This window comes from Palaemon carinicauda, chromosome 29 (assembly GCF_036898095.1).
Source record: "Palaemon carinicauda isolate YSFRI2023 chromosome 29, ASM3689809v2, whole genome shotgun sequence".
NCBI classification, from domain to species: domain Eukaryota; kingdom Metazoa; phylum Arthropoda; class Malacostraca; order Decapoda; family Palaemonidae; genus Palaemon; species Palaemon carinicauda.
Genome location: NC_090753.1, coordinates 48,436,518 through 48,456,116, shown reverse-complemented (window position 1 = coordinate 48,456,116; position 19,599 = coordinate 48,436,518). Strand labels below are relative to the sequence as shown.

At 33.1% G+C, this 19,599-nt stretch overlaps 2 protein-coding genes across 6 annotated transcripts; both read right to left on the bottom strand.

Moving 5' to 3' along the window:
- Positions 1-513: 513 nt before the first annotated feature.
- LOC137622773 (uncharacterized) lies at positions 514-3,063 on the bottom strand. Of its 5 annotated transcripts, XM_068353363.1 has the most exons (4): positions 2,956-3,063; positions 1,198-1,456; positions 1,123-1,152; positions 514-1,044 (listed from the first exon to the last, which is right to left on the bottom strand). In XM_068353363.1, exons 2-4 carry the CDS (start codon positions 1,454-1,456, stop codon positions 581-583), a joined length of 753 nt encoding a protein of 250 aa, XP_068209464.1. In that variant the 5' UTR covers positions 2,956-3,063; the 3' UTR covers positions 514-580. The 5 variants fall into 5 exon arrangements, with proteins under 5 accessions (XP_068209464.1, XP_068209463.1, XP_068209462.1 ...); XM_068353362.1 differs by having other exon boundaries at positions 1,123-1,456; XM_068353361.1 differs by having other exon boundaries at positions 514-1,152.
- A 5,701-nt stretch (positions 3,064-8,764) lies between these two features.
- Positions 8,765-11,934, bottom strand: LOC137622772 (keratin, type II cytoskeletal 68 kDa, component IB-like). Its single transcript, XM_068353359.1, has 2 exons — positions 11,840-11,934; positions 8,765-9,295 (listed from the first exon to the last, which is right to left on the bottom strand). Exons 1-2 carry the CDS (start codon positions 11,911-11,913, stop codon positions 8,791-8,793), a joined length of 579 nt encoding a protein of 192 aa, XP_068209460.1. The 5' UTR covers positions 11,914-11,934; the 3' UTR covers positions 8,765-8,790.
- Between the last annotated feature and the right edge of the window lie 7,665 nt (positions 11,935-19,599).

The window sequence follows — 19,599 nt, the reverse complement described above, 5'->3', positions numbered from 1 at the left end:
TATAGTCTAATGTGTCGATGGTGTCAGTATTTTGAAGATTTGCTAAATGTAAAAAACAGAATATTAACAGTGCTAAATGGTGCAAGGTTTGAATGATTTAGTGTATGCTAATGATTGTGGAAGTAACTGCTGAGGATGTATAGGGGTGGGAAGGAGTGGGTTGTCTTTTGAGAAATTGAAGAAAGGAAAAATACTAGCAGTTGATTGGGATTACAAGTGAGATGCAGCATTACACTGATAAGGGGCTAAGGTTGGGAAGGTATCTCTGAATGAGAAAATGGTTCCATTGTTTGAAATTAGAGGTTATACAGACTTTAAGTGTTGTAATGGCGTAATATTATTTTAGTATACCATAAAAGAGGGATTTTCCAATATGTCTGCTTCTTCTCTGTCACTGATTGACTGGAGATTCCTCAATTTTGCAGCTAAATAGATATTTTTGTATAAATCAAGTTTTGTAGAACATTTCTTTCTTCCTTCCTTCTCTGTATGGGTAAAATAAAATTCTACAAGTAACATAGGAATACTATATTTTATTTAAAGAATAAATTAATTGAAATAAGTGGAATACACATAAGTTTTAACCAGCATAGCTTGTTCTTGTGCAGCAGTAATAGTTGTTATTATGAGAGCTTCGGCACCAGTTGGCACAGCCTCCGAATCCTTGTCCTGGGTACGAGGTCTGGAAGGAGAATCCTGGAACAATGTCTGGGTAGTGGGCTGGGTTGTATGAGGTACTGGAAGCTCCTCCAAGACCGACACCAGCTCCTCCAAGACCGACACCAGATCCTCCAAGACCGACACCAGCACCTCCAAGATGGCCAACTCCAGCACCACCAAAACCTGCTCCTCCCAATCCTACACCGCTGGCATGGCTGCCTCCAACACCAACACCTCCAAGATGGCTGCCTCCAACACCAACACCTCCAAGATGGCTGCCTCCAACACCAACACCGCCAAGATGGCTGCTTCCAACACCTACACCGCCAAGATGGCTGCCTCCAACACCAACTCCTCCAAGATGGCTGCCTCCAACACCAACTCCTCCAAGATGGCTGCTTCCTACACCAACTCCTCCAAGATGGCTGCCTCCAACTCCTCCAAGATGGCTGCCTCCAACACCTCCAAGATGGCTGCCTCCAACACCAACTCCTCCAAGGTGGCTGCCTCCAACACCAACTCCCCCAAGATGGCTGCCTCCAACACCAGCACTTCCACCTCCGAGATGGCCTAAAGTAAGACCACTTGAGGATGCTCCATGGAGGCCACTACTACCAAATCCACCCGAGAGTCCTCCAGCGTGGGCACCTCCAACTCCATGTGAACTTCCAAAGCCACCACTAGGTCTACCATGATGTCCAACTCCTCTGTTGCCATAACTTTGTATCTGACCCGGAAGAGCTGATGCAAAGGCGCATAAGACAGCGACCACAAAGACAGTTGATTTTCCAGTCATCTGGAATAGAAATTGAAACATTTAGATAAAATATATGAATCGAATATGGCTGTCATATTTGAGTTGAAATGTAACTTTATTACCTGAACTTTCAATGTCAGTAGAAAAAATGTTGAATTGTGATTGGAAGAATGACCAACATTTGAAAAATGTGAGACAAGTTACTATGTATGTCTATTCGTTGGACGCAATAGGTCTTTATTTCTGTTTTTCCACATTATTATTATTATTGTTATTATTATTATTGTTATCATTATTATTGTTGTTGTTGTCGTCGTTGTTGTTGTTGTTATTATTATTATTATTACTTGCTAAGCTACAACCCTTGTTGGAAAAGCAGGATGCTATAAGCCCAGGGGCCCCAAGAGGGAAAATAGTCCAGTGAGGAAAGGGAACAAGGAAAAATAAAATATTTTAAGAAGAGTAACAACATCAAAATAAATATTTCCTATATAAACTATAAAATTTTTAACAAAATAAGAGGAAGAGAAATTAGATAGAATAGTGTGCTCGAGTTCACCCTCAAGCAAGAGAACTCTAACCTAAGAGATAGTGGAAGACCTTGGTACAGAGACTATGGCACTACCCGAGACTAGAGAACAAGGGTTTGATTTTGGATTGTCATTCTCGTAGAAGAGCTGCCTTCCATTGTAATATTATAAAAAACCGCTTATATCCCCATCGTAAAGAGTACTTAGAAACATCACTTTTTTCACTTTGTTCAACGATGCAAAATCTTAATTATACCCAAATCTTAATAAGAAAGAACACTTATAAAGAAGCCGTGGTGGAATTATGATTGGTATTACAAAGTTGAAAACAGTATGAGTTATATCTGACGATGCGTGTAATTTAGAGCAAGAGACATACACAGTCATATCAAGCAATATAAAATTTTATCCTAATCATCATCAATAGATCAATTTCGTACTGCAAAGTAGTATGCATGAAAATGAACCTTATGTTGTTTAGCGTAGATTTACATACCATTGCAAGTGAATTGTCTTTATATACATATGCTGTACATACAGTACATACCAAGGTGGGTGTGTGTATCTGTGTGTACAGGGCAATTTCTTGGATCTTAGATTGTGCTCTCTCAGTAACTGTGTATAGGTGCGTGCGTGTATGTATGTGTATGTGTTTGTGTGTTAGAGAGAGAGAGAGAGAGAGAGAGAGAGAGAGAGAGAGAGAGAGAGAGAGCAATGAGGTAAATGACTTAAGAAGTTTTACGTAAGAAACAGGTGAGTAACGGCTTAGCATTAAGCAAACGCATTAATGAACAAAAATAAATGTTTTATTTATAGCAATGGGAGAACGAACAAAAATTAAAGATAGTTAAGTTTTTAAACTAAAGTCCATTGTTTATATAATTTTGATTAATATAAACGTGTCTTATCAATGACTCTGAATCAAGATAGAATTTAGAGTATTTGTGTAAAGCTTGGCTTTCATTGAAAGGCATTTGCAGAAATGAACGAAATGAAAAATTTTCTTACCTTGCAAAAATATTGGAGGACTCTTGTTCTGTCGCCGAAGTGAAGCTGTTGTGTGAGGTGTTGAATCCTGCACGGGTCTTATATACGGCTTAAGAAAGTCCGTTGTTGTACTTCCCGTCTTAAAAACGGGAAAGCCACATACCCCCCTTTAACCCCCCTCCCCCCGGCTCCTCCTAAACCTGCCGGTGGGTTTCTAAAACCATCTGTCGGACCCGAACCTGTTTTTGAATTCGTTCGACCCACCATGTCGGAGGAAGTACAGTGTACAGTAACATCGTGTCTAGAAGATTCTAATATACATTAAACTGCCCGAAGCTGTTGCGGTTAAGCATTTACCGTGAATGGCTTGCACTTGATATTTATAGTAGGAGTCTTCTACTATGTATTTCAAACAATTTATTATTTTCCAAAATGTTTTCATTCGATTTTGGAACGTACTTTCCTGTAGATTTGATTTTTTTTTTCACCTACTAGTTTGCAGTTTCCACTTTTTTTTTCTTTTTTTTTATTTTGTAATAATCTATTTTGGGATGTCATTTCCTATAAATTTCTATGATTTTATCATCTAGTTTGTATAATATTTTCAACTTTTCTCCAATTTTTTTTTTTTGCAATAATATATTTTGGGATGTCGTTTCCTTTAAATTTCTTTGATTGTGTCATCTTCTAATTTCTATAATGTTCTTCACTTTTTTCTATTTAATTGTAGGTTATTTTGTAATAATCTATTTCTTTTAAAACCTTGTATAGTTTTTTACTGCAGGAGATTACCAAGGGTTCATAGCAGGAAGGATGCTGGGGGGGGGGGGGGGACCGTGCTATGGCTGGTGAGTGGGGTCACGCATAGTGTGAGAGTTTGTGGGCCGTCGCAACGTAAAATCATAATCACTTCCAGGTATTACGATGTGGGGGTATTCGGGAGACCAAAATTCCCGGGCCAAATTATCTTCGCAAAATCTTGGAGGAGTATCGTCTACCTTGCGGGAATCCCCAGAGATGGAATGGGTCGGGAACAGGATTCCCCAACTTTCTTTGTGAGCAAAGGAAACCCGGTTCACAAAGGATAGAAAAACATTGTTGTCAAGGGGTCTTGGAAAAGAAAGTCATTTTCCTTTGTCTCCTTTGTCTCTGTGAAGGTATTGGCGTTCAAAATGATGATATGAAGTAGCTGAAATAGGCGTTAGTTGTAGTATGATTATATTTACTTAAACGTTTTAGATATAATCGATTTATACATGGGTTAATTATATTTACCTGAACGTTTTAGATATAATCGATTTATACAAGGGCTACTATATTCTTCCATTTGGAAATCCGTAATTACTCTCTCTCTCTCTCTCTCTCTCTCTCTCTCTCTCTCTCTCTCTCTCTCTCTCTCTCTCTCTCTCTCTCTGTAAGAATCATGAAAAATTAGAAAGCTATAGGAGCCTTTATTTATAGTAGTATCTACAATCGTGGTGGGTATCCATATCTCTCTCTCTCTCTCTCTCTCTCTCTCTCTCTCTCTCTCTCTCTCTGCGCCTTTATTTATAAATGTATCTATAAAATCGTGGGAATGGCAACGGGTTTCATCAAGTGTCCAGATTTTTTCTTTAAATAAATTCTCTTGTCAGTAAAAATATAACAGCATTCTTTTGTGCATCTGCTACGAGTCATATCTGAAAGGGGAGGAAGTGATCATTTTAAGCATCATGTCTGCTTGTTTCGTTCTCCGTATTCTCGCAGTTGGTTGAATCGGTGGAACTAAAGTTCTAATTTGCAGCGAATATATTTATGATAAACAGGCTGACATAAGTCTCTATTCATAGTTTATATATGACAAAGTTATTTTAACGTTTTTCCTGATTGTAAGATGTTTGATATTCTTTTATTGATTTAGTTTTATTGATTTAGTTTAGTTTATATATATAGTTTATTTACTTCCTTTAATCACTGGGCCATTTTTTCCCTGTTGGAGCCCCTATTCATAGCATCCTGCTTTTCAGACGAGGGTTGCAGCTTACCTGCGCTGTTAAAAATTCGCCGTACAGAAAAGGTAAAAATCCTGGAATAAATGTTGCCAGGCATTTACCGTTTTAAAAACGAATATATTGACGTAAATGAGTAATATTACGGTCGCCTGTATTTTACTGAAATACGGCTGAGAACACTAGTTTTTTACGGAGAATTTCCGATTAAAATTACTGTATTTTTTAACAGTGTAATGATAATTCCATAAGCATTAGTTGTCAGAAGGAAATTATGAATAACACTTGCAATGTTTTGCCAAATATCCCAAACGGGAAATTATACATTTCTTGGCCGTGAATCACATTTACAACTTATTCGTATTTCCATTCGCTTTTGTTATTGTTTCTCCAAGATTTAATATGCACAATGGGTACATCACATAATAAGAATAAAAGAATGCAAAAGTGGATAATTAATCTGATTATTATTATTATTATTATTATTATTATTATTAATCATTGATTATTATTATTATTATTATTATTATTATTATTATTTTTATTATTAATCATTGATTATTATTATTATTATTATTATTATTATTATTATTATTATTATTATTAATAATTGATTATTATTATTATTATTATTATTATTATTATTATTATTATTATTATTATTATTATTGTTGTTGTTGTTGTTGTTGTTATTATTATGGAGAGAAAGAAATTCCCATGAACGGTTCAAGACTTAGTGCATACATTACTTTTAGGCATTTAGGCCTACTCTACACTAAGGAAAAAAAACCGTAATTTTAATTGGAAATTGTCCGTAAAAATATACTGTTCTCAGCCGTATTTCGGTAAAATACAGGTGACCTTAATTTTACCTTACTTAATTATCTTTTACGGATTGGTGACCGTAATATCACCCCTTAACGTAAGTATATCCGTTTTTTTTTTTTTTTTTCAAGAAGTAAAACTCCTGGAATATATGTTGCCAGGCATTTACCGTTTTTTGTTTACGACAAATTTTTAACAGTATACATTGTCACAAGTAAGCATCAAGACTCAACAAGAAACAAGGCATTTTGACGAATAAAAAAGGAATGGAAGAATAAATTGGTCTTTGCTAATGATTAGCAGTTTATGATTGACAGTTAGTGGAAGAATCGTGGTAGGTTTAGAGATTGTCTGGACGTTCCGGCTAGACGCGGTGTCTTGCAATCGTGCAGCGCGTAAAAAAACAAATGCTTGCAAGAAGATGGCCGGTGGGATTTTCATAGAAAGACTGCCACCTCTCCGGGAGTCTTCGTGCTCTCGGCATCAAAGACTATGTAAAGGTATATAGGCTGCTCGCGAATGGCAGCATTAAGGATGCCAGGAAACCTCAAATTACAATCAATCATGAATGGTAGAGGCAAGGGACAGGGACATTGCCCTATCAAGCAGGACAATACCCTAGAGACTCCATATATACATATGATCAGCGGCCAAGCCCCTCTCCACCCAAGCTAGGACCAAGGAGGTCCAGGCAATGGCTGCTGATGACTCAGCAGTAGACCTATAGGCTCCCCCATACCACCCATCCTTAGCTCACAAGGATAATGAGATTGCAGCAACCAAAGACTCTAGCGCGTTTGAGTGGAACTCGAACCCCAGTCTGGCGTTCAGCAGTCAGGGACGTTATCACATCAGCCACCACAAGAGCATCTTAACTGAACTCGGAATATGGTAGAACAGCGATGGGGGGAAGGGGGAGTGTGGAATCTCATGCTTGTAGTAGTGGGTTACAATGAAGTCGAGGACTTGAATGTAAGTGAAGGAGGACTTATCTCCATTATCCTTAACATTTCATCTTTACCAAATACAAAGTAATATGTAATGCGATATATACCTATTTGGTAAGAATAATTAATACGGTATTAAGATAGTCAAAAGAAACATTTCGGGAAATATTAGATAGCTCCTATAAACGTTCTTACTTGGGAAAGATTCAGGTAACAAAAAGAAAAAAAAAGAAGTCGAGAGATTGCTCCTAAACGGAGTTCTGCTATTCACCCCGTCTATCTAAACTGATTTTTTTTTTGGTTTCCCAAATTAATGATTTATCTCAGAGTGCATAAAAAATATTATAACCTTTTATAACTCCATCACACAATATTACCGCCTATCATGCTGGTTTAATCCAAAGTTTCTAACCAACCAATCTACATGATTATACAGTGTTATTTTTATGGTGTCTTAGAAATAAAAATAAATGTTTAAGAAGACAAACACTGTCTCGAAGACTGTTCTCCGTCCATTTTCTTCTGTCAAATATGTAGTATGATATTCTGGCCCCACTCGGGCACTCTACTCCTATCTTGTTTCCATTCCTCTTGTTTTTATAAGTTATATGTGATAGAGATAATTTAATGTTATTTATGATCTTAAAATTTTTTATTTTGATTGTTATTACTTTTCTTCTAGATGTAATATAATATAATAATCTGGCCACACTCTGGCACTCTATTTCTATCTTGTTTCAATTTTTATGAAATTTTTATAGTTTATATATGGTAAATTTAATTTAATGTTGTTAATGATCTTAAAATATTTTATTCTGATTGTTATTTCGTCTCTTCTAATTCATCTATGTCCTTATTTCCTTTACCTACTGGGATATTTTTCCCTGTTGGAGCCCATCGGCTTATAGAATCCTGCTTTTCCAACTAGGGTTGTAGCTTAGCTAGTAATAATAATAATGATGAAGTCTTCCACCCTCTTTCTTGACAGTCCGACTCCGACAGCGAATGTCCTCTGCGTATATTCTCTATGTATACTATGAAAATGTATGTGTAGATGTATTTTTCTCTATATGTATGCTTTTAAGAATACATTAGCATACTTTAATTTTCACTCTTCTTATGATTTTTAAAGGAATTTGAACTTTTTTTTTTTGTCTTGTGACTTTGAATGATTATATTTCAAGCGATCTTATTGTGAAATGAATCTATATATATGTACGTTGTATTACGGACATAGCAAGATTTGCTGTTGGAAATATATTTGTCACTAAAGCAATTGCCTTTATATACATATATATATATATATATATATATATATATATATATATATATATATATATATATATATATATATATATATATATATATATACACACACACACAAACACATATACAGTACACAAACGTTTACGTATGTATATATATATATATATATATATATATATATATATATATATATAGTTTTGTATATATGTGTGTGTGCGTGTGTGTTGTGTGTTATACTCATCATGTTTTCTATTTATAAGGGTCAATGATTCCTATAGTAAAAACTGCAAGTAACTTTCCTATAAACAGATAACTATTCAGATAGCAGAATGCGTTGAGGTTACTACAAACACTCCATCCCTTGCTATCATCTTAAGGAATTAAATTAGCAATGAATGTTAAAAGCTGCTATAGAAAAGAAATGAACAAGAGTAAATGAAGCCATACTTTTTTTTAGTTCCTAATTGCAGAGGGTAGCAATATCCTAAATCATCTTGGATTATTATAATCAATGCTGTTACTACCTTCTCTCTGTGGCGAGACTTTTCAACAATATGCAGGTCTTGCTTTTTCAATGTATATTATTTTACAAATTCATAATTAATTCACAAAACATATCAAGGAACTATATATTTTGTAGAATAAAATAATGTATAGAATGAAAGGCATTATTCTTTTTTTATAATTTTATTTCATGAAACTCTTAAAGACTGATCCTGAACACATCAAGTGACCAAATAACATTTGGTTCTTGGTTCAATGAATATGATCAACAGCATTATAATCTGACGTCACAACATTGATGGTCAGTCAGTACATCAGCCATGGAATTAGCCATAGTAAGTTGTTCGTGTGCAACAGTAGTAGTTGCTCTGGAATGAGCTGAAACACCAGTTTTCACAGCCAGCGAAACCCCTTCCAGGATGAGAATCCTGGAAAGGGAACCCTTGGATTATGTCTGGGTAATTAGAAGAGTCGTAGACCACGCCTCCGTTGGTATTGACATGGTCAAAACCGTCGCCCTGGTCAAACACAGTACCCTGGTCAAACACAGTACCCTGGTCAAACACAGTACCCTGGTCAAATCCATTGCCGTAGTTTAAGCCACTACCACGTTGACCTAGTATTGATCCACTGCTTTGATGGAACACAGTACCCTGGTCAAATCCATTGCCAGAGTCAAATCCACTGCCTCCAAAATGTACGTTACCTCCTTGCTGATCGAAACCTCCAAACCCACTTGAGAAGCCTCCGTGACTCTGGAAATGATCTGGAAGAGCTGTTGCCAAAGCACAAAAGGCTACTGCCACGAGAAGGGCGGATTGTCCAATCATTCTGTAAAACATAAGACATGAAATGAGCATCTGTTGTGACTTGATGAATTTGTACAAGATTACTGAGATGATTAATTTATGAAATTTCCAATTTCGTTTACCTCATTCTGGAAAGGGGCAGCTATACCAGGGTTCTACGCTGAGTGATCATTGCAAGTATTTTTATTTATGCACACTCAAACGAACACAGACATGTAAATAGTTAGGCATATGTTTTCTTTGTAAAAGTTTAATAATTTTATTGTTAGTTCTTACCACTAGGTTAGCTTTAATGAATGTCAATACCCAGAGGTTTCACTAATTGTAAGTTTTACCAGTAGTTCTGTAACCTCAAAGTTTTATTGTTCTTTTTTAAAACAGTTGCGTTATTTTTGTTACAAAGAAATTGAATGAGCCTTTGATCATAAAATTGATGCTCTGGGTTCAATTGAAATTGGGTACGTCTAAATTCTTCCTTTTCCTAATACGTAAAGTAATATTTATTTTAATGGTTTTAGGTTTTGTGAGTTTAAGGTATTTTTAGGAGTGTATTTTAGGGAGAAGCTGGATGAAACTTCTTGTTACCACCAAGATGGAGGATGTAATTAATCTTGAGGTATTTATTGGTGTTTCTGGTTTAATTTTGAGGTATTGATTACAGTCAGTGGTTTAATTTTGAGGTATTGATTACAGTCGGTAGTTTAATTTTGATGTATTAATTGGAGTTGATGGTTTAATTTCGACCTATTAATTGTAGTGGTTGGGTTGATTTTGAGGTATTAATTACAGTTGGTGGTTTAATTTTGATGTATTAATTACAGTTTGTGGTTTGATTTTGATGTATTAATTGGTGTTGATGGTTTAATTTTGATGTATTAATTACAGTTGGTGGTTTAATTTCGACGTATTAATTGTAGTGGTTGGTTTAATTTTGAGGTATTAATTGGAGCGGGTGGTTCAATTTTGATTTATTAATTACAGTTAGTGGCTTACATTTAAGGTGTTAATTGAAGTTGATGGTTTAATTTTGTGGCATTATTTGTGTTGAATCTTTAACTTTGTGATATTAGTAGGGGTTGGTGATTTAATTTGAGGTATTAATTGGAGTTGGTGGTTTAATTATGATGTATTAATTTATATTAGGGTTTGAATTTTGTGGTATTAATTGGCGTTGGTCGTTTAATTTAGTTATTGAAAAAGAATGAAAGCTGTTAAGACAAGAAACTAGCATAGAAACCAATATGATATAGTTTCATTGACTATGATTCATTCAGTAACTAAGATTTCGATGAAAAACTAACCTTTTTATAGCAATTTTTTCCTACTGTCAATTATTTCATAGATTAGCAATAGGTTTGTATTTTAGCCCATGGAAATGAAGATTAGATTACATTTTAATCTTTTTTACAAAAATACAAAAACGAAATATATTTTCAATTGCTGACGTTAATTACTTGAAACTATTACATTTTTTCATATTTTTCATATTTAGATCACCGAAGATTGCCATGTGTATGGTATTATTGTATAAGTCATTAGAAGAACGTGCAAGAAAATCTTATTTCTAAGACAGTATTGATATATATATATATATATATATATATATATATATATATATATATATATATATATATATATATATATATATATATGTCTGTGTATACAGTACACACATATATACGTACAAATACTGCATGTGTGTGTATATATATATATATATATATATATATATATATATATACATATATGTAAGTACGTATATATGTGTGCGTGTGTGTTTGTTTGTTTGTGTGTGTGTTTGTGTGTTCACGTGTAAGTGTAAAATAATGAACAATCGTGATAGTCAAATTACTTACAATATTTCTATAAATCCTAAAACAAGAGCATCAATTTTAATTATTACAGCATAAAGAAATGAAAAAAACAGCGAGTCGCTTATTGCAAATGAGAATAAAAAAGAATTAGAAATTAAAAGTAAAAGAGCAGTGCAGCTGAAAGTATAAGAAAGGATTGGACGCCCAACTTCTCGAATTTCACAATGTTCTTAAATCCGTTGAGTCCTGTGACATTGTACCTTTGACACTGGTTTCGTCAGTATTCTTGAAGTAATTTAAGATATGGACATATACTAATATAGGTGATTTCCTTTGCATAGGCAAGAGAAACAACAGGCAGACAGGAATGGGATTTGAATACATAGCAACAAGCATCTAATGAAGTAAATGAACCATAAAATCTTTTCAAAAAGGAGAATGAAACTGACCAGGGTAGGTTAGGTTAGGTTAGATTTAGTTGGGTGAAATCATGTTAGGCTAAGTTAGGTTAGGTTAGATTGAGTATAAGTGGGTTAAGTTAGGTTAGGTTTGGTTGAGTTTAAATGGGTTGGGTTAGGTTAGGTTGAGTTCAAGTGGGTTAGGTTAAGCTAGGTGAGGTTGGATTAGATTAAGTTAGGATCAAATTCCCTGAATATTTGATAATCTGTGAGTTCTTTGCAGAAGCTTAAAAACTACAGGAGAGATTCAGCCATTGAATTTCAAAGACTTTAAAACTTAATCAGCTTTCTTACCTCAAGGATCCTTTAAGAACTGTGTATTCTTCAGAGGAGAGTTGCTTTCTGGTTGGATCCAGACTCTTTCTCATTTATATAGGCCTCAAAATTCGATCAGGACATATCCAGTTATGTCAAGAAATTTATCGTACCATCTAGGGAGAGTTTCCAGAAGCCTCAATAAATCTGAAAATCAGGTCTTAATTTCCATTAATATTGTTATATTTTGTTCTTTACATTATTAGTGGTCATAAAATGTATGAAAATATAGAAAGAAGAAAGAGAAATGGGTCCTTATTCTAGTTTTTTATATACAATTATATAAAGGCGATGAGGACACTCATATCAGGATTATGCCTAGTCCTCTCTAAAACCACTTCTTGATAAGCCTCTTGGGAATTTGGTGTGGTGGGGCGAGGGGTTGAAATAGGCCTCTTTGAGATAGGCTTAGCTGGACAGTCTCCTTTTGCGTCTTTGCTTCTGATTCTAAGGATTTGTAAGAGCTTCACGAATTTGATTTAAAATAGAAATAATGATTTGAATTTGCTTTAAATAGAAATAAACATTGGTTTCTTTTATTACATCCTAGATCTTCAAGAAAGTTGTTTTACATATTGTTAGGCCTACTTCTCGACTATGCGAAATCTTTAGCATTATAAAGACTTGGTTATCGTCATTACTTCATACGATTCAAAAATGAAATTTTACATTTTTGTTTCAAAATAAAAAACAGCAAACATGAAACTTCGAGAATTAACCGTCGAAATCTAAAATGCCACTTGAAAAGGTACAATAAAGTGCTCAAGAATATCATAAATTGCAATTAACAATTACTTTTCCATGTTAGTTGTTAAAGGATACAGATATGGTAAAATAGAATACCTAAGATAGGTAAATAATATATTCTTACTGGTGTTTCTCACTCTACTTCACTGTAAAGGTTTAAAGGTCGCCCATGAATGGCAGAAGGAAGGGACAGTGATATTGCCCTATTGAACAAGATAAAGCCCTAGAAACTGACCATAAATGCATATGATTAGCGCCCGAGCCCCCTCTCCACGCAAGCTAGAACCAAAGAGGGCCAGGCAATGGCTGTCGATGGCTCGGCCGATAGACCTATAGGCTCCCCAAAACTTCCTATCCTTAGCTCACAGGGGTGGTGATATTGCAGCGACCAAAAAAACTAACGAGTTTGAGGAAGACTCGAACCCCAGTCTGACGTTCACCAGTCAGGGACGTTACCATATCGGCCACCACATTGATCCTAAAATGATGCAAATGAAGTATCTTGTCCTCATTTTTCAAAGGATCCTTTTGAAATGAGACATTTTGTGAACTGGGATGTAGTTCCCCATTAAATTATTTTTTTATCGAGGAAATTTCCAGTGACAAAGTACCTTTGCATAGAACGGTAATAGGTTAGTTTATTATTATTATTATTATTATTATTATTATTATTATTATTATTATTATTATTACCTAAAATAACAATTTTCAATATTGAGTATTAAAAATCCACAGTTAATTTATCGTTGTTTATAATAAAGAAACCAGGATCATTAGACCCTTTCAAAAGTGCCCCTTCAGCTGAAGAAAGAACAAGTTTCACAGTGGGTCGAAGGTAAACTAAAACATAAGCCAATTACTATATAGAAATTACTATAACTGTGGATTTTTAATACCCAAAATTATTATTATTATTATCATTATTATTATTATTATTATTATTATTATTATTATTATTACCTCCCTAACGAAGTTGGAAGGAGGCTATATTTATCCCCTGTGTGTGTGTTTGTCTGTTATGTAAAAAGCTGAAAATTATTGAATTTTGGAAAGTCGAGGTCAAGGTCAAGCAAAATGTCCAATTCACGTAAACAGCCATAAGTTTAGACATCGTTGTCACAGACTTCAAATTTGGTTTATATTTGAGTGTATGAAAATCCACACCAATTAATAGATGTTAAGGGCAAGATCAATGTCGGGAAAAAGGTTGAGAAATAAGCTGCCTTGACGGAGGTCTACGGTCTACTGAGTGCTCCTCTAGTTATTATTATTATTATTGTTATTATTATTATTATTATTATTAAATCAAAGGGGCTTTTCTTTTAGAATGATTTTTTTTTTAATTTCCTATATAAGATGATTCTAACGATAGTAACGTAATGATTGCAATAGCCAAACAATAAACACACACGCAAGAACACACAAGAGTTTTTAAGAAAGTTTTATTTACTTTTCCTAAGTGGAATTATTCTAACAGGTAACCACATGATTTTGATAACCAAACAACCACTGAGAGAGAGAGAGAGAGAGAGAGAGAGAGAGAGAGAGAGAGAGAGAGAATTTGGCGCTCTTTGTCGGCGCTCAAATGGTACTGCGCTCAATTATCTTGTGCTCTTCTGGAATCATATTATTATTATTATTATTACCAGCCAAACTACAATTCTAATCGGAAAAGCAAGATGCTGTAAGCCCAACGGCTCCAACAGGGAAGAATAGCCCAGTGAGGGAAGGAAATAGGGAAATAAATAAATGATGAGAACAAATTACCAATAAATCATTCTAAAAACGGTAACAACGTCACTGTTGTTATAGAAACAGAAGTACCCGTAAGAAGCATATATGCGAAAACAAACATTTCTTTAATAATGCAAAAATAAAGTTTTTATTTATTTATTTTTTTCTCTCTTTTTTTTTCTCGTATACACAAACATTTCTTTAACATCAGAGCAGGGTTAACGTTTTTTCATCCGGAAGGTTCGCGGTCACAAACTCATAATAATTTGTATACCATCGTATCGTGACCTTCATGTCCAGGATATGACGCGTGGAGAGGATGTACTTTATGATCTTCGTGGAGTTACGTGACCAATTACATATGATGTTTTAATTTTTCTCGGTAGTCATCGGGATTTGGCCTTGATATCCTCTTCGGTAGCTTGGAAGATACAGTAGATAATCGTTGCTAAAAAAAGAAATAATAATAAAAAAAAAATATAGAAGTATTGTTAGGAACGGAAATTCCAGAACGTGACGTCATTTCTATATTTGTAGCACTATTTTGTCTAATAATAATATTGGTAATAATAATAATAATAATAATGATAATAATAATACTGATAATAATAATAAAGGTTATTATTATTATTATTATTATTATTATTATTATTATTATTATTATTATTATTATTGTTGAGGTTGTTGTTGTTGTAATCACGATTATTATTATTATTATTATTTTAATTAGTATCATTATTATTATTATTATTATTATTATTATTATTATTATTATTATTATTTTTGTTGCTGTTGCTGTAGTCAACAGCTGTCCTTTTTATTCCCCTTATTACATCAGTGAAATAAAAAAAAAAAGTATGTATTTCCATGTATTCCTTTATGTGCACAGTATTGTAGCACGTGTGGGTATGTATGTATGCATAAATCAAGCAGCTACTCTTCACTCATTCTTATGAGTACGACCAATAATATTAAGTATTTAAGTATTTAAGTATTTTTGTTTAATCTTAGTGCCTATAAATAATTCAAGAAAATATCTACGAAACCCTTTTTTAATGTGAAAAATACTATTTAGAAAAGAGTACAATTCATATGGAGTCTTTTGTTTAATGCTAGTAATAATACCAGAAAGAATATTCAAGAAACATCCATTAAGAAACGAATGATGACGTAGATTTAACTCCATGTGATGATAATGATTCAACTCCATATAATGGTAACATTTTAACTCCATATAATGATAATGATCTAACTCTATATATTGATAATAATTTAACTCCACATAATGATGATAATTCAGCCCGATGTAATGATAATGAAATAGCTCCATATAATGATAATTATTTAACTCCATATTATGATAATGCTTTAGCTCCATATAATGATAATGATTTAACTCCATATAATGATAATTTTTGAGCTCCATATAATGATAATTATTTAACTCCATATAATGATAATGCTTTAGCTCCATATAATGATAATGATTTAACTCCATATAATGATAATCTTTAAGCTCCATATAATGATAATTATTTAACTCCATATAATGATAATGATTTATCTCCATATAATGATAATGTCTGAGCTCCATATAATGATAATTATTTAACTCCATATAATGATAATGCTTTAGCTCCATATAATGATAATCTTTAAGCTCCATATATTGATAATTATTTAACTCCATATAATGATAATGCTTTAGTTCCTTATAATGATAATGATTTAACTCCATATAATGACAACGATTTAGCTCCATATAATGATAGTGATTTAACTCCATACAATGATAATAATTTATCTCCCTATAATGATAATAAATTAACTCCATATAATGATAATGTTTTAGCTCCATATAATTAACTCCATTTAATGATAATGACTTAACTCCATATAATGATAATGATTTAGCTCCATACAATTAACTCCATATAATGATAATGACTTAACTCCATATAATGATAATGTTTTAGCTCCATACAATTAACTCCATATAATGATAATGACTTAACTCCATATAATGATAATGTTTTAGCTCCATACAATTAACTCCATATAATGATAATGACTTAACTCCATATAATGATAATGATTTAGCTCCATACAATTAACTCCATTTAATGATAATGACTTAACTCCATATAATGATAATGATTTAGCTCCATATAATTAACTCCGTATAATGATAATGACTTAACTCCATATAATGATAATGTTTTAGCTCCATATAATGATAATGATTTAGCTCTATCTTTGGAGCAGTCAAAAGATGGAAATTGTCTCTTTAGACTGGGGAACGACTTCAGGAGCCTAGTGTGGACCTCAGGAGAGTTTGTCTCTTCTTTTCTCCGAATCCCCCCCCCCCCCAAAAAAAAAAAAATGTCGGTAAACTACAAGAAAGTTTTCTGTTCTTCTTTTACGAAAGATAATTGACCCTTGAAGGTAATACCAGAGAATATAGTTGGGTTTTACCAGTGGTAATTGGTAATTAGGAGTGGGGATCAGGGGGCCAGGGAATGGGGAGTATCCGTTAGGGAGAACTTTCGCTGCGTCAGCACTTTTTTTAATGCTTAGTTCCGAATGTGTTACAAACAGGTTACACGTGTACTTTATATACAGTGTGTATATACAGTATATATATACTATATATATATGTATATATATATGATGAGAATAAGATATAACAGATGGACATTAAGAATAATAGAGTGGGTCCCTAGAGATTGCAGAAGTAGGGGAGGGTAGAGAAAACGATGAATTGGCGAACTAAGAAAATTATTTGATATAAACTGGCATAGAAAGACCATAAACAGACGGGAGTGGAAGGACATGGCCGAGGCGTTCGTCCTGCAGTGGACTGTCAAGGGCTGATTAAGATGTATGTATATATACTGTGTATATATATATATATATATACTTTGTATACATACATATATATATATATATATATAATATACTGTATATATATATATATATATATACTTTGTATACATACATACATATATATATATATATATACATATAATATACTGTATATATATATATATATATATATACAGTACATATATATGGATAAATATTATATATATGTAAAAGATATTTATATATATGTGTGTATTTATATATATACATATATATGTATATATATATATGTACTGTATATATATATATATATATAGATAGATAGATAAATATTATATATATATATATATATATATAAATATGTACAGTATATATATATACATATATAAATGTGTGTATATATATATATATATATATATATGTGTGTGTGTGTGTGTGTGTGTATTTATATATATACATATATATATTTATATACATACACACAGTACAATACGTGGAACCTATATTTTTTAACAAAAACAAAAGCGTAGATAGTTTCGTAAGAACCCGTCTGTTACCAGAAGAAACAAGTGTTGAGGCAATCGGGTGAGTCCGACACTCTAGGAAAGTTCTGCTCTGACGCGAACATAATGGTCGAAGATATTATCCTGAGAAAACTAATGGCCTGTCACAACTTATCTCTGACTTTCAGGCCCCTTTTTCGATCTGTAGGCCTACGCGACTGTAATACGGGTAAAGTAGGCTTATGTCTTCACTAACAATTTTTATTTTTTATTTAGGTTTATATGAGTTTAACTTGCCGTTTTCTTTTTCTATTCGTTTTTGTTTGTAAGGGAGTTAAGTACCTTGGCCATAATGACAAAATTGTCTCATGATGATATTTCCAAAACCTGATCGTACCGGTTTGAACCAATTCCCCAAGATTTTTTTATATCGAGAGAGAGAGAGAGAGAGAGAGAGAGAGAGAGAGAGAGAGAGAGCGAAGAAGAAGAAGAAGAAATTCTTGGGAACTCCTAATATAACCGAATCAAAATTCTATCGATGTTTGGGATTTCGATGCTGAAATAAATAATGATCTAGGCAACCCTTTAGCTCTCTCTCTCTCTCTCTCTCTCTCTCTCTCTAAGTATATATATATATATATATATGTGTGTGTGTGTGTGTGTGTGTTGTATGTATATATATATATATATATATATCTCCTTTATGCAAATTTTTAAGTATTTCCATATTAAAACGTTGCAAAACCACCTTGCCCCAAAAGGGTATTGGAGATATTTAACAGGACCAGACGCTCCAGGGGAGACAAGGTCGTAAAAATTGCGTCAAAGATGGTACACGGAAATGCCACAGTTTGTTTTTGTTGTCGTTTTTTTATTGTTGCATAATTACTGAGGTTGTTGTTGTTGGTACTTCTTGAATTTGTTGCCTGTGAGGTTGTTCTTGTTCTTTATCATTTTTGTAATTATTATTATTATTATTATTATTATTATTATTATTATTATTATTATTATTATTATCATCATTGTCGAGAGTTTTCATAATTATTATTAATATTATTATCATCATTATTATTAGTATTATTACATAAATCTTTTCGAAAGTGACCGACATTATTATTGCAGCTATTATTCTTATTGTTATAATTATAATAATTATCATTTTCATCATTCTAATTTGTAATCATAGATCTGAAAAACCATGAATTCTACTATGTAACTAAAGGCTTCTAGTCCCATTTTTTTAGATATAGTCAATTGCAATTGAAGACGAGTATTAGGAGAAAGAACTCTATATCAGTATTTAGAATTTCACGTATAAATCAGATTAATCAAATGAGTATTAATCCATTGGCCACTTTACTCTTGCTAATGGTAGAAGAGACACTTTAGCTATGGTAAGCAGCTCTTTTAGGAGCACACTCCTAAATCAAACCATTGTTCTCTAGCCTTGGGTAGTGCCATAGCCTCTGTACCATGGTCTTTTAGTCTTTGGTTAGAGTTCTCTTGCTTGAGGGTACACTTGGGCACACTATTCTATCTAATTTTTCTTCCTCTTGTTTTGTTAATTTTTTTATAGTCTATGTAAGAAATATTTGTTTTAACTTTATTACTGTTCTTAGAATTTTTTATTTTTCTTTGTTTCCTTTCCTCACTGGGCTATTTCCCTCTTGAAGCCCCTGGGCTTATAGCATCCTGCTTTTCCAACTAGGGTTGTAGCATAGCAAGTAATAATAATAATAATAATAATAATAATAATAATAATAATTCCCAAGTAATTATATCGTTTCATACTCACTGGAATTTGTAAAGTAAAAAGATGGAACTTCTGGTTTCCCAGAACCTTACATATATCCCAGTTTAATTTAAGCCTGATGGAGGCCACTGGTTACT